The 27,895-nt window shown below is 37.4% G+C and overlaps 2 protein-coding genes across 3 annotated transcripts; one reads left to right on the top strand and one right to left on the bottom strand.

Annotated features, from left to right (window-relative positions):
• On the top strand, positions 1–6,893 carry LOC133520465 (MKI67 FHA domain-interacting nucleolar phosphoprotein). Of its 2 annotated transcripts, none has more exons than XM_061854897.1 (9): positions 1–188; positions 261–395; positions 645–822; positions 1,226–1,326; positions 3,854–3,915; positions 4,211–4,409; positions 4,694–5,019; positions 5,977–6,197; positions 6,749–6,893. In XM_061854897.1, the coding sequence occupies exons 1-9, from the start codon at positions 108–110 to the stop codon at positions 6,835–6,837; spliced, it is 1,392 nt and encodes a 463-aa protein (XP_061710881.1). In that variant the 5' UTR covers positions 1–107; the 3' UTR covers positions 6,838–6,893. The 2 variants fall into 2 exon arrangements, with proteins under 2 accessions (XP_061710881.1, XP_061710882.1); XM_061854898.1 differs by having other exon boundaries at positions 2–188; positions 4,703–5,019.
• On the bottom strand, positions 6,885–27,739 carry LOC133520467 (protein AAR2 homolog). Its single transcript, XM_061854899.1, has 5 exons — positions 27,441–27,739; positions 26,736–26,938; positions 17,344–17,592; positions 10,387–10,513; positions 6,885–9,387 (listed from the first exon to the last, which is right to left on the bottom strand). The coding sequence occupies exons 1-5, from the start codon at positions 27,641–27,643 to the stop codon at positions 8,973–8,975; spliced, it is 1,197 nt and encodes a 398-aa protein (XP_061710883.1). The 5' UTR covers positions 27,644–27,739; the 3' UTR covers positions 6,885–8,972.
• Positions 27,740–27,895: the final 156 nt, after the last annotated feature.

Consider the following 27,895-nt stretch of genomic DNA (forward strand, 5'->3'; position numbering starts at 1 on the left):
GAATGACATAAGTGAAGTGAATCTGAGATCTGAGTCCGCCTTGCCGATTTGCAGCGTGTAGTGCAGAAGAGATTTTGTTTAATATTAAATAACTCATAACATTCACTATGGAGGAAAATGTTGCTTTAGACTCTACAAAGCAACGGAAATTCAATAAATCAATTAAAGGAATTAAAAAGCTTTTAAAGGTATGATCCTACATATCGGCTTTAAGAGGTTATGTTTTCAAAACGCGTTTTTACTCAAATGAATTATTGCAGAAAAAAGAAGATAAACCCCATAAGCCGGCAGTACTGGCCCCGAAGGATGACGAAGGTAAAAAGCTTAAGGAAAAGAAGAAGCGCCCAGACAGAGGATTAGTGTATTTATCTCATATCCCGCACGGATTTTACGAGGTTGGTTAACATTTTAAGTACCATGCTATGCTATACTTGAACTTATTTTGGTTTTTCTTTAAGAACCTTCATGATGTAACAGGAAGCTGGCAATAAATACTTTGCAATAAAATTAAGTTACTTGTTGTTCTTAGATCTATTATTCTCAGGTATTCAAACCTTTTAATTATGTTGTACTTGTTTTGGTGTTTGTATAATCCTAGCATTCCATTTAAAATAGTGCCCACAGCTAATCTATTAATTTTGCAGCATGAAATGACACAGTATTTCAAGCAGTTTGGCATGGTGACGAATGTGCGCGTAATCAGGTCCCCGCGTACCGGCCGCTCCAAGGGCTACGCGTTTGTGGAGTTCCGTGAACCTGCAGTCGCTGAGATTGTGGCTGAGACCATGAACAACTATCTCATGGGGAAAAGGTTGATCAAAGGTATATCTATAACTTAAAAAAAAGCCTTAATATTTTGAACATTAGTGTGATAGCTGTTTCAATGATACTTAAGTTTGAAGTTTAAAATTGTGCATATTTCAATGATACTCAAGGAGCCAGTAAGTTTCTAAAGGTTGTAAATATCAGGTGTGTTTAAACATTTATGATATCTCTAGGAATAATCCCTATTAAAAGTAGATAGAGACAGATTTCACCTTGATCTGATATGGGTAGATAGATGAGAATGAAACTGACAAGTAACAATAACAATTTCTCTACAATGAGGAATGTTGTAACTCTAAAAAAAATTACTGTAGTACAGTATACATTTTTATTTCCTTATTACCAGAGTCCTTATTTTATGTTTATGACGACCGTGTCTGTACCTACATCTCTTTTTTAGCTGCCATCATTCCACCTGAAAAACAGAAGCACAAGGCCTTCAGGAAATACTGGAGCACCAAAAACAACCCCACTGCCCACAGGAGAATTAAAGAGCGAAAGGTATATTTGACTTGAGCTTGTATGTACAACTGAAATGAAAAGAGACAACTTGTATTGTATATGGGCGATTTTCCACAACTCTACGACTGGCGCTTATTTTGCGTGACATGTGAGGGTAGGCTAGTCCTGCCAGCCCAGCTCCTCGAGGAATCCTATCAAACCCTTAATGTGGAGTGGGACCTCGGGGAGGTCTCTCAGGGATCCGAGATGTTTAGCCCTGTATGGAGTCACTCCGCTGCATTCCGGGACACGTGAGAGGCTGTTTCTTCTGTCTCCATGCATCCTCGGCATAGGGGCTGTCTGTGACACCTGTTATGAAAAGATGTTTGTTAAATAGTCCATGACCTGTTATGACACTGGTTACCATACTCAGTCGGACCTCAGTAAAAGACAACTTTATTGCACTGGTGATTCATTTTTACTAGCATTTATTTAACGTTATTATAATTCAATCATTTCACAGCATTCCTAACAACAGTATGCCAAAGCACTGTGAAACCAATAGACAATTTCATACAAATTCATGCATATTTAACATAACACAGAATACTTGCCCTTTTAGTATGTATGTAAGTAAATATTCTTTATTGCACCAACAATTATTCATTTTACATACATGTAAAACTACAAATGAATTTTGGAAATTAAAGGAAAATAGAACCAGGTAACAACGGGCGGTCTTATCGCTAAAAAGCGATCTCTTCCAGACAACCTTTAGGTAGCAGGAAATTTAAAACTCAAACAAAAGTCAACAGGTAGTGCAAGGAGCTAAATATGGAGACTATTAAACACAAACTACTTACATAAGTATTAAAACAATACCTAATATACAAATAAATATACAATATAACATAATACAATATATTATATATATACATATATTTATACTTACACATATACAATATATAAAATGGCAACTTAAGGTAGAGATAGAAAGTATAGTTACAGCTGATTTTTGAAAATGGGGAGAGATTTAGCTAATCTTAATTCTACTGGCAAAGCATTCCACAACCGAACAGCCCGGAAGGTAAAAGAGCTATTATGAGCTATTAGAAGAGAGATACTTGAAACACTCTAAGATAAGATAAGGTGGTGTAGCGGGGTTAAAGAGAATACCATAAAGGAGGGCAAGAACATGAGAGTCACGGCGATGATGAATAGGAAGCCACTTTAGCTGAGAACGAAACTGAGACACATGGTCATATTTGCGCAAGGCAAATATAAATCTTATACAGAGATTCTGGAGGCGCTCAAGCTTATTCAGCTGATCCAGCGTAAGGTCGAGATAGCAAATGTCAGCATAATCTAATATGGACAGTAAGAGAGATTGAGCTAGCGCAATTTTTGTGGCGTAAGGCAAGAAATTTCGAAGTCTGCGGAGTGATGCAATTGCAGCAAACATCTTCCTACTAACCTCACTCACCTGAGGTGCCCAAGAGAGACTGTTCCATCATAACACCGAGATTCCTTACCTGGAGAGAGAACGGAATCTAAATACCGTCAAACACAATGGCAGGTAGAGAGCCAAAATCAATCTGGGCAGTAAGCTTTGAGCTACCTACTACCATAACCTGAGTTTTAGTAGGGTTTACCTTGAGACCGTAACGCTTACTCCAATCTAAGATGCTCTCCAAGTCAGTGTTCATGGCGCAGATAGTCTGTGGTAGATCGGCAACAGAGCCCTGTATATTTGAAGGTCGCCAGCGTAAAGGTGGTAGGAGGACAAAATATTGGAATTGATAGAGTTTATAAAGATAGAGAAAAGAAGAGGAGACAGCACGCCGCCCTGTGGGACACCAGCAAGCGTGTTGCACCACGAAGATCGAGAGGAATCCACCTTTATACGCTGCCGACGCCCTACTAAAATTAAATAACTGTGAAACCAGTTAACTACCACAGGAGATACATTAAGTGAACGCAATATGCCTAGCAAAATATCGAAGTCAACCATGTTGAAAGCATTACTGAAATCCAAAAGCGATAATACCGTGATCTTACGATTACCCATACCAGCCCGAATATCGTCAGTAATTTTTACAAGAGCGGTAGTTGTGCTGTGGCCTGAACGGAAACTGGATTGGTACCGGTTCAAGAGCGCATGTCTGTTCCAAAAAGAAGTAAACTGCTGATGTACTAGACACTCTCTCTAGAACTTTTGAGAGGAAAGGAAGAATGGAAATAGGACGGTAGTCTGAGAAGGGGGAGGGATTCGAGTTTTTAGGCAAAGGAATAATGTCGGCATCTTTCCAAAGCGATGGGAAAACAGCTTGACAACCAGCGTGACAAAAGCTTGTACCAAAAATGTTTCTTTTTCCAAAAACTTATTTGGATAGACAAACATTTTTCTGATTGTTTTCCCACATCATCAGATCTCTATTGTAACCTAAAAGTTCAGCTGTTATTTTTTAAACGTTTAGCTTCAAGAGGCCAGTGAATTGGTGATAAAATATCAATAATTTGATAGTATCTGGTGAAATAACAGATCCTTTAAATATGTAAACTTAACCAATGTTTATTGAAATTACAGGCTCATAATGCTGAAAAGACTGATGCCGAACATTTAAAGAAGGCCAAAAAAATGCTTCTAAAGTAAGTAGCTTGACAGTCACAAATATTATGTCACACTAAAGTCCATTGTTATTCCTACTCATAGCTTTTATAACTTATGTATTTTGTTCTTATACAGTTCTTATTTTTATCGATATCAGAATATCTATAATAGTTTTAACTTCAATAAATAAATAATGAATGAAGTTTAAGACAGTTCCCCCAATTATTTATCTATTTCTATGGCCATGCATGTCTCCATACTGTAGGTAGCAATTAAGTATATTTATTGATATAGGAAAATTCTTCATATTAACAACAAAATCAAAATTTTTAGTCTTCGTAAAACCAAGAAGAAGTTGAATGATCTAGGTATAGACTATGATTTCTTCAACCCTGTTGATGTTCCTGTGGCACTGTTAGAAAATGCGAAGGTTAAATCTGATTCAGAAGGTAAAGCTGTTAAGATAAAGAATGAGGCAGAAGAAAAGCAGAATAAAAAGAAGAAAATAAATGCTGAACAAACAACAGAAAAGGTTTGTACAATATTCAACAGTTATTTTAATGCAGTGTATAAATTGTTCAAAATTCACAATTTTCATATGAACTCTTCAGAGTTGTAACTGTTTAAGGTTTCCAATTTATAACAAAATTTGCTTTATATGTAACAGTATTTTAGAAATAAACAATCTATAATAAATAATAACAAAGTTCATTATCAAATGTAAATCTCACAATATACCACAAATTTTTAATCGATAATAATATTTTTCATTGTTATTGATCATGCGTTTTAATAATTTCTCAACTTCAAATTTATGTACTTAAGCCGGTAAAAGAAAAGAAGCCAGAAACGAAAAAGGAAAAATCTGCGGAAGGAAAAAGCAAGAAAGATGTCAAGAAGCCTCAAGAAAGTGATAAGGCAAAACAGAACGAGAAACAGAAGAAAATGCAAGCAGCTGGCGTAAAACTGCCAGAAAACTTCATTCAAATTGCAGAAGAGGCAGAAGATAGTGACAGTTCTTTAGACTTTGACTCTGATGAGTATGAGAAGATGCTGGCGAATGATTCAGACGCGTCTTCTGGTGATGAAAGTGATGAAGAAGATGATGATAATGAAGAAGAGGAAAGTGATGATGAAGAAAGGTTAGTCAGTAAGCCGAGGAAATTGCCACGCGGAGTAGTTCGGTCTGCGGAGTCGTGCATTTGCATTTTGTAAACATATGCCTCGGGTGAGGCACATCTACACAGACCAAGCTGCTTTTCAGCAATTTTCTCGCAAGTAGAGCCACAATTACAATATTACATTAACATAAGACAGAAGGTCCCTCAAGTAGGGACTGAATAAATTAAATTAACCGACTTGGTGTTACATGGATCTCACAACTTTACGTTAGCAGAACTCGGTTGCGAGACTTGTTTTTTTTTTTTACAAGTTATGTTTTTGATGGCATCTTTCTTATGTCAAATGCGGTAACTACCACGGTACATAGAAGAAACAATGCCTTTTGTTAAACAGATTTGGGTTTGCCGAAAAAATAATCTCAGAAAGTTTTAACTATAAATATTGCCTTTGGATCTGTGATACTTTTCCCATTGCTTTCTAATAATAATCGAATATTATGGCCTAATTATTTGTCGAGTTCCAAACTTTAAAAAAGGTGAAATGGACATATCAAAAGACGGCATAGGTCCATTAAACAGCCAAATAGATGATCAGCACTTATTAAGGTTGGTACAGTGACTATTTAGCTGTCTCAAATATTGTTGGCGTATTTTCGGCAGGAAAATACACTTATTTTTTAATTAAAAAAAAATTAAATAGGCGGTAAAGCAAATCTTTTCAATTCAATGGTTTTTACTTTTTTCTGTGAAAATATATATATATAGGAACAGAAACGTTCTTATATAAAATATTTCTATTATATTTATATTTCTTGCAACATTTTTGAGAAAAGCACTATATATGACTCGACTGGAAGGCTACTTCCTGGCTTCGGATTCAATTGAACGGACTCCCAAGGTCGTCCGTTTAAAACGAAAGCCAGCAAGTAAGAGGCTACTTCCGAGCCTCGACAATAAACTATTGTTGCAATTTTTCAGTGAGGAAGAAATACCAGAATTGATACCAATCAAACAGAAAGAGGGCAAGAAGCCTCTTGTAGCTTTGCCTCCGCCTAAGCAAGCTTCCAAACCTGCCAATGGTCCTAAGGCGCAGAATTCTCAACCGCCTCAACCCAAGAAAGGGCCAAAGCCAGTCAATGTTACACAGGGTAGTAAGAAAACGCCTCTGGCTCAGCCGGGTGCGAAAAGGAAAAACCTCCGTAAGTTAATTATTACACATTGTACCTTTGAGACATTATTCTAAAGTTCTGTTGGCGACTGGCCGGCGACCTCTTTTATTCTTCTAGTTGTTTTTGTTATTCCATGTCATGTGTCAGTTCTGCCGTTGCCACTGATAGAATTGTGCCTAATATTTATTGTAATTATATTTATTAAAGTAATTAATTTATAATACGTGTTTCCATCATCCCATCGTTCATTATACAGTCCACAGTCCACCGCTAGTTATCAGTTCAGTATTGTTAACAGGACACATATTGGTGTTACAATAATAAAACAAATCGCAACTGGTATTGGGATGACTTAGTAAATTGATTAGGGAGGACAAACCTGATAAATCAAAATATTTTTTGGTTAAAATTAGAACTCTACCGAGTCTACGTATGTCACATATAGTCCAAATTTCAAAAACCATTGTTGTTCGATTTATCGGGTTTGATCCACCCGTCGGTAGATCTCCGATACAAACAAGTCAAAGAACCCGCTGTTTTCTTGAGACTGGGCTGGATCTTATATTTTTTATTTCTTACAGAACCTGAGGTGTCACCCAAGAAGTCTAAGTTTGCGAAGAACGATAAGAAGCCAAGAAATAAACAATTTAGAAAGAAAAATAAAGCTTAAGTAATTGTTTATAAATAGTGGTTTTATTTTTCCATTAAAAACGAAAAGACATTTGACAGGTACATTTTATTTATTATATTAATGTACTTACAATTGAAATAGGACTCACAGATGATCAGAAAATAATGTCTATTTATTGCACTAAAGCTAATATTGATCAAAAACACCTAGAATCTAGTTCAAAATTGACATTGGTATATTATTAGTGTATGGATCGCAAAAGGATTGTCAACAATTCTTTTGATCTGGATCCTAGAGATGTACACAGTACATAAAACTACAGTTCTAGACTGTACTACTTATAAGGTTTCATTATGCTTAATCCAATAATTATAACAAACAGGAAGAAGATCATAAAGCCGTGATGGTAACCTTGGCCTAAATATACCAATCATAAAATACAACTAAAATCTTATACAAACGTCGCGAATGAACAGGCCCGAATTTCGAGACCTAGGGCCCCTAGGCACTCACATAGAATTTGGAAGAGCCCCGTTCTCCATTTCAAAACCATGCTAGGTTGTCTGGGCCCCTATAGTCCTTTTTTTAGCATTAGAAAGAAGGCGATTTTGACGTCTATTGAAAAATAAGTCACTGCAAACGTAAGAATTATAAATCTATTCGATCATTTACATTTTTTTGCTTTCATAAGCAACTGATTTAAAAAAAGCGTTTTTCAATAAAAATTCATGTCAAGTTTACCTTTTTTCTAATGCTAGAAAAACGAACTATACGCCCGGGCCTCGTGGGCCTAGGCGGAAATCCAGCCCTTCGAATGAAGCATTCTTACAAGGGATGTTTATTTATTCACAACGCCTCAATAAAACTGTTGGTTATTATACACGCGCATTTTCCTCGCCCGAGGCACGTCTACACTGGCCGTATTGTGCGTGAGGAAGTTGCCTCGCGTGTATGCTCGCTCTGTGTGGACCCGGTTATTGAAAACATTTCATTTCGCACCGTAATTCCCACAAAATATGTGCGTTTCTGCATGACAATACATGAATAGATGCAATGCGGGAATTCTGACACTGGAGTTAACCGCCAAAGACGTCAACTGACGCGCGCGGCTACAGCGCAATATCAACCTTCGTGCATTCTCCTCCTTTGTGCGGTTCACGATGACACGCGATAGGCGTAGCGCCATTGACATATATCCAAGGACGAGCCTTACGGGCACTAAGAATGTGCTAGTTCAGTGGTGTCACGCACAAGAATTCTAGCCAATCATGCAGTCTAACGCAACTAGTTACGACCAATCGCGCGCGTGATGCGAACTCGGCAACCAATCGTTGTGGCGTTAGACTGCACGATTGGCTCGAATTCTTGTGCGTGACACCGCTGTACTGGCCCCATTCTTATTGCCCGAAAGGCCCGTCCTTAAATATATATGTAAATGCGTAGCGTTCTAAAGATTCAAGTCCAGAATGATTTTATTTTTGCTTACGGTATGTACTCTAAAATACCACACTGACTAATAATTTAAAAAATTTATCAATAGAAAAACATCTAAATACAGCAACAAGAAGAGACAGCTAGACAGAAGTCATATAAGTGCTATATATGGAAAACAGTATTTGTACTAAAACATTTAGAGTTAGGATTAAATTAAGTAATATGCAAGCCTAATAGGCTACACAATCCCACTTGGCACTACATTTAATTGGGTAAAACCCAGAGAAATACTAATTTACTTGTCGCAGATTTTCACTAGCATTAAATATATCGGAGTTTTACAATATTGGAACACGTCCAAACTATGTCACAACCTATGCTAACATACGTCGTTATATTTGTAAATAAAGATATAAAATAATATCATCAATGCACATAACATTCCGATAACTCTAATGTTATAGAAACCTCAAAATGTATATTTAATAAGCAAATACGCCTAACATTGAAACTATTTGAAAAATAAATGATATGATAATTTACACAAAATCAATACAATTATGTACTTCTTTGCCCGGACTGCTCAATATTTGAATGGATTTTGTTTATCTAAGACAATTTAATCCAAACACAAATCCAATACAAACGGATACAAATATTTGACCTCCACTTTGGAGTTACATTATGCTTTCCAGGACTTGGGCTATATATCAAAAATTCCAATTGTTTCACATTTATATCTACTCCGTATCATCCAATTTAACAATAACCGGCCTCTCATCTTCATCATCAGCATCCAATCCCGTGAAATCCCATTGCAATTTCTCTGTTAAATTCTCCTTGAATCGTTCAATCATTGTGAGGAGTCGACCATCCACTTTGCTCACATAGGCTGTCCTGAAGAACTCTCTCAGCTTCTTATAGACTAGGTTCTTGTTCATGACAATATCGGCTAGGAAGTCCTCGGGCATTTCCTCGATTTGTATCTCAATTGTTCTGATGAAGTGGAAGAATACGCTCCTGTATTTGTGGATGGCGTCATCGCATGAGCAGAGGAGGATGACGAGGCTCTTCCAGTGCTCGAAGCATTCGAGTGAGTGCCCGATTAGGAAGCAAAGGTATGCTAGTTGCAGCTCTCCAATGATGTGCAAGGGCCTGGAATAAAAATAATAATTTTAAAACTACATTATATGACTAATTTGGAAGATGAAGGATCCTGGAAGGATAGGAAGACGCGTACGCCGACAGCTGAAGATAAAACGTCGGCTATTACCAACCATTAGGTTACCACATAATTTACGAGGTCGTATAGCTAAAGTAAGGAGGCTAAGCACGAAGACTCGAGCATTGACCGCCACATCCTATCTAGATTGCACGCGCATAATTATATTGCTGTCCCACTCGCACAGTGGCATTGACCGCCGGCATCATGGGCGGGACGAGGAGCTATATTATTACGCACGTGCGATAGAAATTACGAAAATTTTCTTCCTTAGCGTCCTTTACTTCAGCTATCAAACTACAAAATATTTTGGACTATTTAATTACTTTACTACTCTGGTTATGGTGAATATAATGTTTGAGTGCATCGAGCGTTAATTATGCGCCCGAAACTTATGAAATGAAAAACTTGATTTCAATTCAAGCAACTAGTGGCTCATAGATACTACGAGTACTAAAACTATGACAACATTAGAGCAATAATTCAGGTTAAATAACAGTCAAGCTTCTCAGGAAAATTGAAATTAGTTATTTGATGCGCGGATAAGTCTAAATAATAAGTCTAATTTTAATCGAGTCGCTCGGAGCCGGAACGCTAGCGGTGGTTTCAAGGGCGTCGCCAGCAACTATGGGGAGGAAGCGTCATCAGAGCGACATCTTCTCGCCACGGCCACATTACACCTGCCAGGCTTGTGGGCGTGTTCGCCGCTCCCGAATTGGCTTACACAGCCATGAAAAACGTTGTCGTCTTACCTGACACTGTTTCTATACTCTGTAATAGTCTTTAAGGCCTATACCCCCTTGGCAATGGGGTTCTTGAATGAATCTGTGTTGGACGACAACAGCCGCCGCCGCCTTACCACGCACCAGCATTATAAAGTCAAGCAAAAAAGTGGCTTAAGTTATATCAATGAATGTAAATAGCATACTTACTCATCGTGTTGCGCGATCATCAGCTCTAAAGAGTAGGACTGGTCTAAGTAATGCTTGGTGATCTCTTCTGGAGTGGAGCCTGGAGGGTATTTGTCCTGCGGTATTTCTGTGAACCTCATTGAAGCGCCTGCAATGTGACAAAAACATATTTGTTTCAAAAATATTTTTTTTACATTTAAAACTTTCGCGTCGTGAAGACATTTTAGAACGTATTTAAAACCGGGTCTATTGCGAATTTATTTTGTTACCTTTATTTCCGAATTCCGACGTTTCGACGCAGGTTTCACTGTTCGCGGTCGCGAATAACTGATGATCCCAGCAAAATGTCAAAATAGACATCTACAGTACATATGGTGCTACTTTACCGCACTAGTGCGAAAATTAGCATATTACGTTACTGTGTCGAACATTTAAAGGGCCATATGTACTGTAAAACGTACGATACATGTGCGAATAGGTAATTCGCAACTCGCGTCGATTTAAAACACTCCCTTCGGTCGTGTTTTAATTTATCGCCACTCGTTTCGGATTTACTATTTTTCGCACTTGTATCGTAATGTACTATTGTGTAACTGCGTCGAAACGTCGGAAATAAAGGTAAGGTCCGAAATAAATTCGCGGTTGACCCGGTTTCAAATTAGTACGGTCGCCAAGCCGCTCAGAGGCCAGATTTAATTGACTCAGCTCGGCCTTACCCACAACCGGTATCAATGTGTTCGGACAGTTCTCCTGATCACCGTACATGCGGTAGTAAAGCGGAAAAATGGTGGAGGGGATAGTAATGACGTCACAAAGATGGCGGCCGGACCTATTCTTTTTGGCGGTGTATCTCGAAAACCACTTAACCGATTTTAATCATCGAGGTGTCAAATAATAGCTTATATTATGGAGATTATTTCCTTTTCTACAAACATTTACGTGAAACCTATAGGAAAAAAAATAATCACAAAAAACAGTTTTTTTATAAAATTATTATTTTTTATTTTGTAAAAATCTCCGTAAATATTAGCATTTCGCAAATTTTGTTTAATATAAAACATATTGATTCATTATCAAGGAATATAATGAGCCTTAAAACATACAGATCGAGTAATAAACAATGAAGCTACACTCATTTATTTGCGCATGGGTAACGATAACTGGCTTTTACCGGTCGAAACTGTGGTGACTGTTACGATACGTATTGAATGGAATTTATAGAGTATCGGTTTTAATTACTGAAATTATAATTACAATTATAAAAACCAGACACAATAATGTTACCTTACTTCGACGTTTAGTCTCTTTTTTCGTCTTAATCATAGGTAGGAACATATTAATTTTTACTTAAAAATTTTATACAGGGTGAACTTTTAACCACCAGTCATACTCTGCGCAGCGACTTTATAGGTCATACTTAACAACTTTTACTATGGGCCCAATTCCGAAATCGCGAAAAAAATTTTGACTGTCCCATATAAAGGTGCGACCAACTTTACCAGACCAACACTTTTCCAAACTGAGCTACAGCTGTCCGATGAAGTTAAGTACTTAGGACTAACTCTCGACAATAAACTCAATTGGAACAACCACATCAACAAACGGATAGACAAGGCGGGAGTTGTCTTCTGGCAGTGCAGAAGGATGATTGGTAAGAGGTGGGGACTCAGCCCGAAAATTACCCTCTGGCTCTATAAGACGATAATCCGCCCCTTACTCTGTTACGGTGCTCTGGTTTGGTGGCCAAGAACAAACCTAGGCAACGTACGAGACAAACTACAAAGACTTCAAAGGCTCGCATGCGCGGCCACCACTGGCTGCACGAGGTCTACCCCGACTGCAGCCATGGAGGTCATGCTAAACCTTCCACCGCTGCACCTACACTTACAGCAAGAGGCCAGTCTCTCAGTGGTAAGGTTGCGAACCCTCAAGATATGGTCTAACATCACAGTGAGCTCTTCACACAAAATGCCTGGAAAAGGTGTATGACGAATTTCCAGTGCTTAGGTCAGGCACGGACCGGATTCACAAACAAGCTATCTTCGATAAAAGGTACAAAATACAGTTATATGAGGACGACAATCATGAAGGACTCAATCCCCGGGAGCTGAGAATCTTCACTGATGGGTCCAAAACAGACAGCGGATCGGGCTCTGGAACCTTAACACTTGGAAGACCTGAACATGTCGATCACCACTCTGCTAGGAGCCCATAACTCGGTATTCCAAGCTGAGTGCATGGGCATCATAAACGCGGCGGCTGCCATCACTGCAAGGAAGGTAGTAGGATCCTCCATCCGCATACTCTCCGACAGTAGAGCAGTCTTAATGGCTCTAAATAGCCATATAGTTACATCCAAACTTATACACGAATGCCACGAACGACTAATGGAGGTATGTCATAATAACAAGATCACCCTACAATGGATCAAGGGACACAGTGGATCCCGAGGTAACGATGCTGCGGACGAGCTTGCCAGGCAAGGATCGAATGCGGGGGCGATTGGTCCGGAACCGATTCTTCCGATACCATTTAGCAAGGTACGCTCAATGCTGCTGGCACGTACAGGGAAACTACACACAGAACACTGGCTGAACCAGACTGGATGCAGACAGGCAAAAGAAGCCATGCCTGGCATCAACGGAAAACTCACAAGGGCGCTCCTGCAACTAGGGAAGGTCCGACTGAGTATGGTAACCAGTGTCATAACAGGTCATGGACTATTTAACAAACATCTTTTCACAACAGGTGTCACAGACAGTCCCCTGTGCCGAGGTTGCATGGAGACAGAAGAAACAGCCTCTCACGTGGTGCTGGAATGCAGCGGAGTGACTCCATACAGGGCTAAACATCTCGGATCTCCGAGAGACCTCCCCGAGGTCCTACTCAACATCAAAGGTTTGATAGGATTCCTCGAGGAGCTGGGCTGGCAGGACTAGCCCACCCCCAACATATCACGCAAAATAGGCGCAAGTCGTCGAGTTGCGGAAAAATCGCCCGAATACAATACAATACAATACAATACAAGGTGTGACCAGACCGCAGCTTAAAAAACGGTCACGATACGGAATCGCAGTGACGCGTCGTATGCGTACCGTTTTTGACGCATGCTCCCCACACCGCTGTTTAAAAAACGGTGACGGTACGGAATCGCAGTGACGTGCTTCACGCGAATCTTTTTTGTTCGCAAAACAGTTGCGTCTTTTACGTCACCGGTACGGTGTCTGCCATAAGATCTCCGTGTAATATTTTTTGCGATTTTTACGCAGTTCAATTTACGGTGCGTCAGCTTATTTTAAGCAGCGGTGTGGCGAGCATGCGTCATGGACCCGGGTACGTCCTTAAACTACGTCCAAAAGAGAGGTATGGGCATTGTGAATGTCATCTCGCTTTGTGTGGTAGGGCACAGCCAGTGGGTGTCATTCCAGATCCAAATTTTCTTGCGTGATTCGGCATTAGTCCCATAATAAAAGTTGTTCAGTATGACCTGTAAAGTCACTGCACAGAGTATGGCTGGTGGTTAAAATTTCATCTTATACCTATATTCGACACAAGTAGTAAGTACTTACAGACCAACTATGATACACATTTTGCCTGTATAGTGTTACATAGTGAATAAATTAATACCTGATTTAAAAAATAAAACAAAAATAACAAATAGCATGTTATTTAATTCAGTAATCACTAATCAGTCTTAAACAATGAACATCATACTTTTAGATTAGACAACAAAATGTATATTTATACTGTGTTTCGACTTGAAAGATTTTACTGCTTTAAAACATAAGACAAACCTACCAACCAAATGTATAAAAAAAAATGTTTTTTGTGATTATTATTTTCCTATAGGTTTCACGTAAATGTTTGTAAAAAGGAAATAATCTCCATAATATAAGCTATTAGTTGACACCTCGATGAATACAATCGGTTAAGTGGTTTTCGAGATACACCGCCAAAAAGAATAGGTCCGGACGCCATCTTTGTGACGTCATTACTATCCCCTCCCACCATTTTTCCGCTTTACTACCGCATGTACGGTGATCAGGAGAAACGCCCGAACACATTGATACCGGTTGTGGGTAAGGCCGAGCTGAGTCAATTAAATCTGGCCTCGGAGCGGCTTGGTTAAAAGTTCACCTGTATAAAATTTTTAAGTAAAAAGAAATATGTACCTACCTATGATTAAGACGAAAAAAGAGACTAAACGTCGAAGTAAGGTAACATTATTGTGTATTTTAATTATAATTTCAGTAATTAAAACCGATACTCTATAAATTCCATTCAATACGTATCGTAACAGTCACCACAGTTTCGACCGGTAAAAGCCAGTTATCGTTACCCATGCGCAAATAAATGAGTGTAGCTTCATTGTTTATTACTCGATCTGTATGTTTTAAGGCTCATTATATTCCTTGATAATGAAGCAATATGTTTTATATTAAACAAAATTTGCGAAATGCTAATATTTACGGAGATTTTTACAAAATAAAAAATAATAATTTTATAAAAAAACTGTTTTTTGTGATTATTTTTTTTCCTATAGGTTTCAGGTAAATGTTTGTAGAAAAGGAAATAATCTCCATAATATAAGCTATTATTTGACACCTCGATGATTAAAATCGGTTAAGTGGTTTTCGAGATACACCGCCAAAAAGAATAGGTCCGGCCGCCATCTTTGTGACGTCATTACTATCCCCTCCACCATTTTTCCGCTTTACTACCGCATGTACGGTGATCAGGAGAACTGTCCGAACACATTGATACCGGTTGTGGGTAAGGCCGAGCCGAGTCAATTAAATCGTGTTTCTAGAGGGCTTTTGAGATTTGGCGACCGTACTAAATATGTTTTAATAGTATTTTATACAATCGTGACATAATAGAGTTTTTCAGTCGAGTACCGTGTTTAGGCAACGAAGCTTGCTGAGTTGCCTAAGTAAGGTACGAGAGCGAGAGAGAGAGAGAGTTTTAGACTTTTCTTTGGGAGCGTGGCGGCATGTATTGGTATTTTTTTTTATAGTTGACTACAGTGTACCGAAATGAATCTTATAGTTGAGTGGGAGCCCGAACATGAAAAGTACGCAATTATAGTTTGGGCTTGTGCACAAATCACGCGAGGTTTTTTCGGCTACTTCTTGAACCCCCCCTCCCCCTTGGTGATACCTAGTTGGTGTGGTTCTTGGGGACCCCCCCCCCCCCTTACATAACCTCACGTGTATTTTTTTTTCGTTCGACCTAATTTTAAGATAAATAGTATTGTATAGAATAAATCTTGTTTAGACTCGCTATTTTGAAGTGCCAAGTGAAGATTTATGCTTAACAAAACCGAGACAAAAGTATGTGGTAGATATGTTTTCTTAGTTTCGTTCACCATAGAAAAATACACGTGAGGTTTTCTTATAGCCCCCCCTCCCCCAACGTGATCTCTCGTGATTTTTTCGTGGTACCCCCCTCCCCCCTGTCAAACCTCGCGTGATTTGTGCACAAGCCCTTTGGTATACGAAATCTTAATTCAACCATTACAGTCGACGAGTAGAAAACATATGTTTTAAGTTCTTGTTCTTATTTTATTAGGTACTTAGATATTAGTGCACATGTTCGAAGACAAATGTACCAGAAGACCAGTGCTATTAGTTTAGTGCTAAATTTTGTAGCCGCAAGTTTAGCAGCTGAAGTAGATGGCGCTGTGTACGGCCCTGTAATATTATGCGATATAGTTCGTGTCATCCACGATGACGCGCAATTTTGTCAAATCTACCCGTATTAACACGACAATACGTGTCAAGGCACACAATGTCTTGAACGAAATGATCTATAACTAGGTTGTCATTGCTGATGTTTGACAATCCAATTACCACAAAAAGTATAACTCCTTAAACGTCAGTAGACGGGTCCACACAGAGCGAGCATACGCGCGAGGCAATATCCTCACGCACAAACCAGCCAGTGTAGACGTGCCTCGGCCGAGGCGGCGCGCTCAGGCGATGAAAACCGCGCGCAGCTCGCTCTGTGTGGAGCCGCCTATTTACTTTAGCTGCATATTTTTCGCGTATAATGGTTATCTTATCTAGTACTCTATCTATAAGACACATTGTGTCACGGACGATTTTTCCGCAACTCGACGACTAGCGCCTATTTTGCGTGTACTCTATCTATATAAAGTTCTGCTTATAGTTAAAATGAAAGGACAATATAATTTTTAAGTCGTGAGCCACATTTCCCGACAAAGCTTCCTTAAACTAACACGGAACTCTGATTTAAATGACAGTTAATTAGCTTCTTAAATTATTATCAATTCTATTCAAAATATCCTTATCAGAATCCATGGTCAGCTTACTAGTCATATGAGTTAATTGATATGCAAACAACATAATGTTAAGACTTATTAAATTTGTCATTGTCAATATCGTCAGGTGACAAGCAAAACTCTAAATAGATTTAGCGCATGAAATTGTACACCTTTTACTAACTATTAGAAATAACAAGTACTGGTTTCTATTAGCATGTCTTGTTATCTTTCATTTTAATAAATCAATTTTTTGAAAACAGACTCACCTAATTAGTAATGGTTTTTTTTTCTGATGCACGTTTAGGTAAACGCGCGTAAAGCAGTGAAGCAGCGCAGCTTATTTGTAAATTTCATTAAGTTTGGACTGCTCAAAATGGTAATTTTGTATTACCTACACATATCCTGTAAAATCCGGGCTCTTAAATAAAGTTGATTTTTGTTTAATAATTTGCCGTACCTTTCAGCCAGCAAATACAAAGAGGTTGAATTGTTTCGGCTACTTTTTGACCCTATTTTGGTGATATTTGGCGAGGTTCTTGGCGACCCCCCCCCCCCCTCTCCCACATAAGCTCACGTGGTTTTTTTTACTTCTTCTTTCAAAACCCCCCCTCCCCTAATGAACCTCGCATGATTTGTGCACGAGCCCCAAAATATTGAATCCGCTTGTATGACTTCAGAGTAAAAATTAATACCTGGTACAGGTTTCAAGTCTGGTAACATAGCATTCTCCTTCTCAGCCCTAGTGACTCTCTTGGCTCTCTTAGCATCGGACTGTCCCGGAGTGTCTTCTGCACCCTCCTCAGTCGGTGTTTCTGGGTCCTCCTGGCTCTCCATTGATTCCGACTTTATGCCTCGTGGCCGGTCTTCATCCGTCATGGAGAGGAGTTCCACTGAGGCTCGGATGATACCTTTTTCTGGAGAAAGTTTTGTTGCGAGTTCAGCTGGAATTATAGATAAAAATTAAGTTACTTTTTGATGACATCATCTAAGTTAAAAAGTATGGTTATATATTATTATGAAAACAACTAAGTACAGCTTTAAACCAATTGGTTTTTTTGTATACCACGACGGTGGCAAGCAAGCATACGGCCCGCCTGATGGTAAGTAGTCACCGTAGCCTATGGACGCCTGCAACTCCAGAGGTGTTACATGCACGTTGCCGACCCTTTAAAAATCTGTACACTCCTTTTTTGAAGAACCTCATACTGTAGACCCTCGGTTTGGGATCGTTGACGATTCGTACAGCACGTCTTTGGACTGAGTCGAAGAGCCCAAGCTGGCATCCAGGTGCTCCTGCCCAAAGATGACAGCAATTACTCCATATGGGGTCTGACTTGCGATTTATAAAGCAGAAGTCTTTGCCCTGGAGTAATATATAATATGAAAAAATATGATTACAACTTGTTGTGTTATAATATTTAGTGAAGTGTAAGTGCATGGATGCAATAACATAAAAGACCCTACGCATTTCTAATAGAATGCTGTTGGCACAGATTATATAAGTAATAGTTCTTACGAACAGATACTTATCTCTCAACGAAAACGCAAATACCTACCATTATAATACTCGTACTCTTACCTACACAAAAATACAATGGAGTGACCTTCAACGCGCCGCTACCGGCACCGCGCGCACCGGCGTAAAGCTAGGGTTGCCGACGTTTAGAAATGATTTTACAAATAAGTAGGTACCTACTTTAACTATAGATTCTATAGAAGATATCTACCTACTTAAGTAGGTACAAATAAAAGTTTTAATGGTCAAACTAGCATTAGAACTGGCCATTAGCTGTATGAAAGGGTAACGTAAATTAACTATGAGCAAGATAAGTAAGTAGGTAATCTTAATATATATATAAAATGCTAATGTGCGTAAGTAAAGACACGGTTTTCTCTATCACCACTATTTCCAATCAACTTCCTGTTGGGGTGGTAAATACCCCTTGGTCTCCCGGTGGGAGTAAGGGAGTTTGGTCGCGGTGGGTGGAAGTGGGTGGTTGTGGGTGGCTAAAATGTGAAAAAATATATATCTGTCCTTTTCTAACTCATGGGAACTTTTGGAAAGTTCTAAAAATTTCTGGAATTTCTGGAATAATCTAGAAAACTCCAGAATGTGTACAACTGTAACAATCGATCTAGAATGTTCCAGAAAGTTCTAGAAATTTCTGGAATGATCTAGAAAGTTCCAAAATTGTGTGCGACTGCTAAAATCGACCTAGAATGTTCCAGAAAGTTCTAAAAATTTCTAGAATGATCTAGAAAGTTCCCAAATTGTGTGTGACTGTAACAATCGATCTAGAATGTTCCAGAAAGTTCTAAAAATTTCTAGAATGATCTAAAAAGTTCCAAAATTGTGTGTGACTGCTAAAATCGATCTAGAATGTTCCAGAAAGTTCTAAAAATTTCTAGAATGATCTAGAAAGTTCCCAAATTGTGTGTGACTGCTAAAATCGATCTAGAATGTTCCAAAAAGTTCTAAAAATTTCTAGAATGATCTAAAAAGTTCCAAAATTATGTGTGACTGCTAAAATCGATCTAGAATGTTCCAGAAAGTTCTAAAAATTTCTAGAATGATCTAAAAAGTTCCAAAATTGTGTGTGACTGCTAAAATCGATCTAGAATGTTCCAGAAAGTTCTAAAAATTTCTGGAATGATCTAAAAAGTTCCAAAATTGTGTGTGACTGCTAGAATCGATCTAGAATGTTCCAGAAAGTTCTAAAAATTTCTGGAATGATCTAGAAAGTTCTAGAAATGTTTGGAAAGATCTAGAAAGATTCAAAATTGTTTGCAAGTGTAAAAATCGATATGGAATGCTCTAGATAGTTCTAGAAATGACTAGAATAATCTAGAAGCTTCTAGAAAGTTCCGAAATGTGTGCAACTATTGAAATTAATCCTGACGATCCAGATCGTAATTAAGTACCTCGGAATGTTCTAGAGTTTTCTCATACTAGAAATTTCGATTTCCAACGGTATATAAACCGAAAATCAGTGACTTTTTGTCAGTTGAACCGTGTTTACAGTCGCGAAAAGATCAATTGAAGCCAAGAGTGAACAGTGATTACATAAATTGAAGTGATTTGAACAAATGAAAAAGTAAAAACTATTTGACTATTCTAGAGTGTTCTGATACTAGAAATTTCGATTTCCAACGGTATATAAACCGAAAATCAGTGACTTTTTGTCAGTTGAACCGTGTTTACAGTCGCGAAAAGATCAATTGAAGCCAAGAGTGAACAGTGATTACATAAATTGAAGTGATTTGAACAAATGAAAAAGTAAAAACTATTTGACTATTCTAGAGTGTTCTGATACTAGAAATTTCGATTTCCAACGGTATATAAACCGAAAATCAGTGACTTTTTGTCAGTTGAACCGTGTTTACAGTCGCGAAAAGATCAATTGAAGCCAAGAGTGAACAGTGATTACATAAATTGAAGTGATTTGAACAAATGAAAAAGTAAAAACTATTTGACTATTCTAGAGTGTTCTGATACTAGAAATTTCGATTTTCAACGGTATATAAACCGAAAGTGAGTAACTTTTCGTTAGTTTTATCATTGTAACAACCAAGATATTCGTTTTGATTAATTTTATTACTTTTTTTATATTTACAATGCCAAGGCGAAAAAAAGTATTTACAAAACCCAAAGTGGTTTCAAAAAGAAGAAAAATAGCACGTCAAAATGAAACAGAAGAACAAAAAGAAAAACGTGTTTTAAACATTCGTAAAGGAGTAAAAAGAATTAGAGAAAATTTAACCGAAGAGGAAAGAGCACGTATTAATGAAGAAACCAGATGTCGAGTAAGATCACTCAGAAATCGTCAATCTGCTGATCAACGTGAACTGGAAAATACCAAAAAAAAAGAAAGAATGGCTACTTTACGCCAACGACGAGCTGCTTCATGTAAAGTTGGAAGTTTAGAACTTCAGGCTTTCCATTATGATTGCAAAAAACAATACAGTGAACATCCAAATATTGTCATCGGAAAAATGGATACGATATGCGAGTATTGTCATGCCCGGAAATTTAAAGGCGAAACTGCTGGTATATGCTGCTCGAGTGGTAAAGTCAATTTACCAGCACTAGATGTACCACCACCTCAATTACTCGCATATATGACTGGAGAAACACCAGATTCCAATCATTTTCTACAAAATATACGTCGATACAACTGTTGTTTTCAAATGACTTCATTTGGAGCTTCATTAATATGTCAGGAAGAAAATTTCAGCCCGGTTTTTAAGGTTCAAGGCCAAATTTATCACCGATTAGGCTCTCTTTTGCCGATGTCTAATGAATCTCCAAAATTTCTTCAAATATACTTTGTTGGTAACGATGAACTTGAAACAGACCAACGTTGCTCTAACTTTCAGGGACTGCAACGAGATATTATTCAAAAATTACAACGTCTACTTCATAATCATAATCAACTAATCAATGTGTTCAAGACTTCTCTAGACCAAATGGCTGCAGATAATTATAAGATCGTCATTCGAGCAGATAAAAGACCAGCCGGTCAACACGAACGAAGGTTTAATGCACCTCAAACGAACGAAGTTGCCGTAGTCATTGTTGATAACGAATGTAGTCGTCGTGATATTATTATTCAACGTCGAAGTAATAAATTGCAACGTATTGCTGAAACACATCGTAGTTATGATGCGCTACAATATCCGCTAATTTTTTGGCAAGGTGAGGATGGTTATCATTTCAATATTCAACAAATCAATCCAGCTACAGGTGTCGAAACTAACAAAAAAGTATCAGCTATGCAATTCTATGCTTATCGAATTATGACTAGAAATGGTGAATATAACCATATTTTAAACTGTCGGCAGCTATTTCAGCAGTTTATTGTAGACATGTATGCTAAAATTGAAACGGAAAGATTAGATTTTATTCGCCATAATCAACGAAAGTTGCGTTCGGATGAATACATCCATTTGAAAGATGCAATGATAAATGATGGAAACGTCGATAACATGGGAAAATTGGTCATCTTGCCATCGACATTCACTGGAAGTCCACGTCACATGCATGAATATGCTCAAGATGCAATAACTTATGTTAGGAAACACGGCAGACCAGATTTATTTATAACATTCACATGTAATTCTTCATGGATGGAAATCAAAGAAGAATTACAATATGGTCAGACGGCCAGCGATCGACATGATATTGTTGCCCGAGTTTTCCGTCAAAAACAAATTAAATTTATAGACGCCATTGTGAAAAATCAAATATTTGGTGTTGTTATCTGCTGGATGTTTTCAATTGAATGGCAGAAACGAGGATTGCCACATTCACACAACTTAATTTGGCTCCAAAATAAAATTCAACCGAATCAAATAGATGATATCATCAAAGCTGAATTTCCAAACCCGGAAGAAGATTCTGATCTTTATAGTATAATCGTAAAAAACATGGTTCATGGCCCGTGTGGTGAGCTAAATAGAAATTCTCCGTGTATGAAAGATGGAAAATGTACGAAACGTTATCCAAAGCCATTTTTGAACGAAACAGTTACAGGCGAAGACGGATATCCTAAATATAGACGTCGATCACCAGAACAAGGCGGATTTACAGCTAAAATTAAAATACGAGGTAATGCAGAAATTCAAGTTAATAATCAATGGGTAGTACCATATAATCCACTTTTATCTAAAATGTTCAATGCCCATATCAATGTTGAATACTGCAGTTCTGTTAAATCTATAAAATATGTATGCAAATATATTAACAAAGGCAGTGATATGGCTGTTTTTACGTTAACCAATGAAAACCAGCATGATGAAATAGTACAGTATCAAATGGGTCGTTACATTAATACCAACGAAGCAATTTGGCGAATTTTAAGTTTTCCAATACACGATCGAGATCCACCGGTTCAACATTTATCCGTCCACCTAGAAAATGGACAACGTGTGTTTTTTACAACAGAAACAGCACAAAAAGTTGCGACGGAACCACCAACTCGAACAACTTTAACAGCATTTTTTGAATTATGCCAGAAAGACCAATTTGCTAAGACTTTACTTTACTCAGAAGTACCCAGCTATTATACATGGGATACAACAAGTAAACAATTTAATCCTCGAAAACGTGGAATGCAAGTAGAAGGACATGATGGAGTGTTCAAGAGTAACACAATAGGACGAGTCTACACAGTGCATCCAAAAAACGCTGAATGTTTCTATCTACGCTTATTACTTCACACTATTCGTGGTCCAACGTGTTTTGAAGACCTAAAAACTGTCAATGGTTACATTTGTGAGACATATCGTGAAGCATGTCAAAGATTGGGTCTACTAGAAAACGATAATCATTGGGAGTTAGCTATGAATGAAGCAGCCCAAACGGCAACAGCAAGTCAAATTCGTGAGCTATTTGCAATCATATTAACTACATGTAATCCTTCTAATCCAAATCGACTATGGCTTAAATATCGAGAATATATGAGCGATGACATCTTGGCTGATTTACGACAGCAAAATCCGGACTTAGAAATTAATTTTAATGAAGAAATTTTTAACAAAGCTTTGATATTGATAGAAGATAAATGTTTAGCAATTTCTAACCAAACGTTAATACAACTAGGTGTTCAATCTCCTAAACGAAATCATTTGGATGTTATGAACAGTGAATTTTTAAGAGAAACAAATTATAATATCGACGAATTGAGGCTTTACATCCAACACAACAAACCCTTATTAATTGAGAGTCAAAAACAAGCTTACGACATAATAATGGATTATTATAAAAATCAGCGAAGTGGTATAATATTTTTAGACGCACCTGGTGGCACCGGGAAAACATTTTTGATAAATTTAATTCTAGCTGAAATCCGTGCAAATAAAGAAATCGTTCTCGCCCTAGCATCATCTGGAATAGCGGCAACACTTATGGATGGTGGACGAACGGCTCATTCTGGTTTAAAATTACCATTAGATGTAGCTAACTACGAATTCCCGGTATGTGACATCACAAAATCATCGGCACGTGGACAAATATTAAAACAGTGCAAAGCCATTATATGGGATGAAAGCACAATGGCTCATAGAAAATCCCTAGAAGCACTAAACAGAACACTTCAAGATTTACGCGACAACACGAATATAATGGGAGGTGTATTGTTAATACTATCAGGCGATTTCCGTCAAACGCTACCTGTCATTCCGAAATCAACGCCGGCAGATGAAATTAACGCTTGCCTGAAGAAGTCGTTCATATGGGAACAGGTAAAAATAATTAAATTAACAACAAATATGAGAGCACAGATTTCAGGAGATGAAAAGGCCCAAGAATTTGCTGAAAAACTTTTACAAATAGGAGAGGGCACTTATCCAATAGACGAAAATACTGGCCAAATCACACTAACTAATGAGTTATGTAATGCTGTTGAAACACCGGAACAACTTATAAATGAAGTGTATCCAAGTATTGCTGAAAATTATACTAATTCAGAATGGTTACGGAAGCGCATTATTCTAGCCACGAAAAACGACATTGTCAATAGCATCAACAACATCATCCAGGAAATGATTCCGGGAGAAGAGAAAATCTACAACTCAATCGATACAATGACTGATGAACAAGAAAGCGTAAATTTTCCTTCTGAATTTTTGAATTCACTAAATGTTCCAGGAATGCCATTGCACTGCCTTAAATTGAAAGTTGGTTCACCAATTATTCTATTACGAAATCTGAACTCGCCAAAATTGTGTAATGGTACGAGACTCTGTATTAAACAGCTACAAAATAACATCATCGAAGCCAGTATAATGACTGGTAAAGAAAAAGGACAAATAGTATTTATACCACGAATACCTTTAATATCAAATGGATTGCCCTTTACGTTTAAACGTTTACAATTCCCGGTGAAGTTGGCTTACAGTATGACCATCAACAAAGCACAGGGCCAAACATTCAAATACTGTGGCGTTGACTTAAAGGAACCATGCTTTGCACATGGTCAATTATACGTTGCATGCTCACGAGCAGGATCACCTCGAAATTTGTTCATCTACAGCCCGGGCAATAAAACAATAAATGTAGTCTATAAGCAAGTATTATAGAAAAATTAAACAAAATGTAAATGTATAATATAACGTGTAATATGTTAATGTATTTATCATATATGTAGTATGTAGAATATCATATGTAAATAATTGTGTGAATAAAACATAAATTTTCCATTTACTAAGGTGTTTTTTATTCTAACTTATGATTATTTCAATTAGTTAATTAGTTAATTAATTAAATATACTTTCTATACACCGCATATTTAATGGTCGACTAAGTCTTTCAATATCTAAGATAGAAATCTATATTATCTACGTTAAAAAATGCATCCTCAAATATTTTTTATACCATTAAACATGCGATTTATTTTAACCCGAGCAACGCCGGGTTTTGCAGCTAGTATTCTTTATAAATATTAAATAAATAAATATTATAGGATATTATTACACAAATTGACTAAGTCCCACAGTAAGCTCAATAAAGCTTGTGTTGAGGGTACTTAGACAACGATATATATAATATATAAATATTTATAAACATTTATATATTATATATATCGTTACTTTACTTTACTTATCGTACTTACTTAATTACTTAAATACATAGTAAACACCCATGACTCAGGAACAAATATCCATGCTCATCACACGAATAAATGCCCTTACCAGGATTTGAACACTACCCACTAGGCCAAACTGGTCGTCAAATTGTCTTTATTGTGCACCATACAGTTAAAAAATACACCGAAAGCGAAATACAACCTTAAGACTACCTACTCTAAACTCTTACCTAAAAACAGGCGGTCGTATCGCTAAAAAGCGATCTCTTTCAGACAACCAAGACAAGAGATAAGTTGCAATAAGTAATTATAATATTCCGTTTATGCGTTTCATTCCGAATCCAACGAGTGACTGCGAAACATTTTATAAGGTCATATCTCCGTGCAGTAACCGCAGTGTTTACGCCGTTTTATAAACCGCACAATGAACCCAGCAAAAATTAATTTTAAAATTTCGTTTAAAGTTTAAAACTTGATAGATATTTATGTTACACAATAAAGAAAAATATTATAGAAAACATACAGTTGTGTGCAATATAATAGCAGTACATAAGAAAAAGTCAATTAAGGGAAAACTATAACTTTAGAGCAATAATATTGTATCTTATTACATAATTATTCTGTATTACTTGATATTGTTTCAAAATTAACTGTAACCTTTACTTAAATGATATTGGAAGTAAAAAAAAAAATATTATGAAAATCGGCTGTTTTTACTAAGTTGCGGAAATTCCTATAAACACGTAAAACCCTACTAAAAAAATACAATTGTGTACTATAATTGTAATTCAGAATCTTTCCTATTATTTCCAATCAAAGCTTTAGATCTAAACTCAAGTCATCCAGAAAAAAATTAACTTTTCTATAAGACGATCATCGTCGCAGAGTGTACTGCTATTATATTGCGCACAACTGTAAATAGACATACATCGTATATCGTAATGTCTACTTACTTTTTCTATCTATCGGAAGAGCAATAAACGATATTTTTTATTAGTTTTGTTGTTTTTGCATCCATCCACACTACAAGCTGTGTTATTTGTTCGTGACGAAGATGTTTCTTTCGCATACATTTTGGCATATTGGCATTTCGCATATATTCGCGGCGTGCGTAGGTCAGCGCGTGTGACAAGTTGACAACCAACTGGCTTGCTTTTGTACCGTGAATGGGACGAGATTCATAGGTATAAATCCGAGGTCGCGCGCAGAGATCCATAGGCCTGCTGTTGGTTAACTTGGAAGTGTTTTATCTTTTTGAAAAATAAGCCATTTAACTTATTTACCAGAAAATCTCTAACTACTAACAACAAATATGAAAATTTTAAATGTCTTAAATGCAAAGTTATTATTTCGCAGAACGGATCTGTTGATGAATCTAGAAGTTGGCAATATAATGCCTAAACTATAGTTTGTTTTCATTTTAAATGTATGAAAAAGTTCTTGAATGTGCAAAAAAGGGTAGTCTCATAATTTAATTAGCATTAAACATTGCCTATTACCTGTTATCTGTGATGTAAGCAGCTTCCATTTCTGCCATATCTCGTAAGGGTATGGAGCCAGGTGCCGGTCCAAGTTGAACAGGTTGTCCTTCAACCGCTGGATGCTCTCTTCGCTTATCTCCTCTGTGCTTATGTCTTCCGTCTTCTTGTCCCACATCTTTACAAGAAATTCTTTCTTTTGGAAGCAGTGCATGAAACCAGACCTATGTTTAAAAGTTAACATTATTTACAAATTTATATTGCTTTAAGTTATAAGCAATAAGACATACCTTAGTTGCTCTTTTGATCTAATCTTAAATCCTAAATTTTATTTCTAAATAGTACATAGATCTTAAAAATTCTATTAATCTTAAAATCAGCATAGTAAGCTGAACTTGGCACTCCTACACAGCATATTAGTAGCATCTCCTTACAAATATCCACCTCATTAAGCAAATTAACTCAAAATAAGAAGAGTTACTCGGAGTAGAGAATCATCGAATGATGTTTTAAAACTCATAAAGAACCACAAACCTTGATTTGATTACTCTATTCCGAGTAGGTACTTTTTCTTTTTATAGGTAGCTGCAACAAAGTTCGAAAAGCTGTATATGGCACCCGAGCGGCGATTCGCGGACCCCTGCCTATAGAGATCGAATTGGTTTCCGGGTGAAGGACCGAGCACAGCCAAAACTTATGAAAATAAAATAAAACATATTCGCTCACCTTGGGCACACGTCCCCGGTACTCTTGCTGACTGCGGAGTAATGCACGTAGTGCAAACCCGGTGGAATCATCTTAATTCCACGGAAATCCTCATCAGTGTTCCAGCATTGCATGTCAATACCAAACTGCGTTTCCTCAGGTACTCCAAGGAACACGAACGTTCCGCCCTCAACGAACAGCTTCTTCGCGGTCTCCTGGTCCATTTTGTAATGAACCTTAGCCGCAAGTCAATAAAATGAGTTAAAAATACAACAAATCAATATGTTTACATTTGTTGAGAATGTCAGAGGTTTAACTAGTGATGTGACATGACAGCTAACCTTTTCTAGGTTGTACCGGTTTGTCGATATAAAATTGATATTGATATTGGTAGGTATTCTTTAATATTTACAACTGAATTTTTAGCGTCATGCAAGAACTATTTCAACTTATGGTACAAAAAACTAGCTTTTAAT

This window comes from Cydia pomonella, chromosome 8, assembly GCF_033807575.1.
Source record: "Cydia pomonella isolate Wapato2018A chromosome 8, ilCydPomo1, whole genome shotgun sequence".
NCBI classification, from domain to species: domain Eukaryota; kingdom Metazoa; phylum Arthropoda; class Insecta; order Lepidoptera; family Tortricidae; genus Cydia; species Cydia pomonella.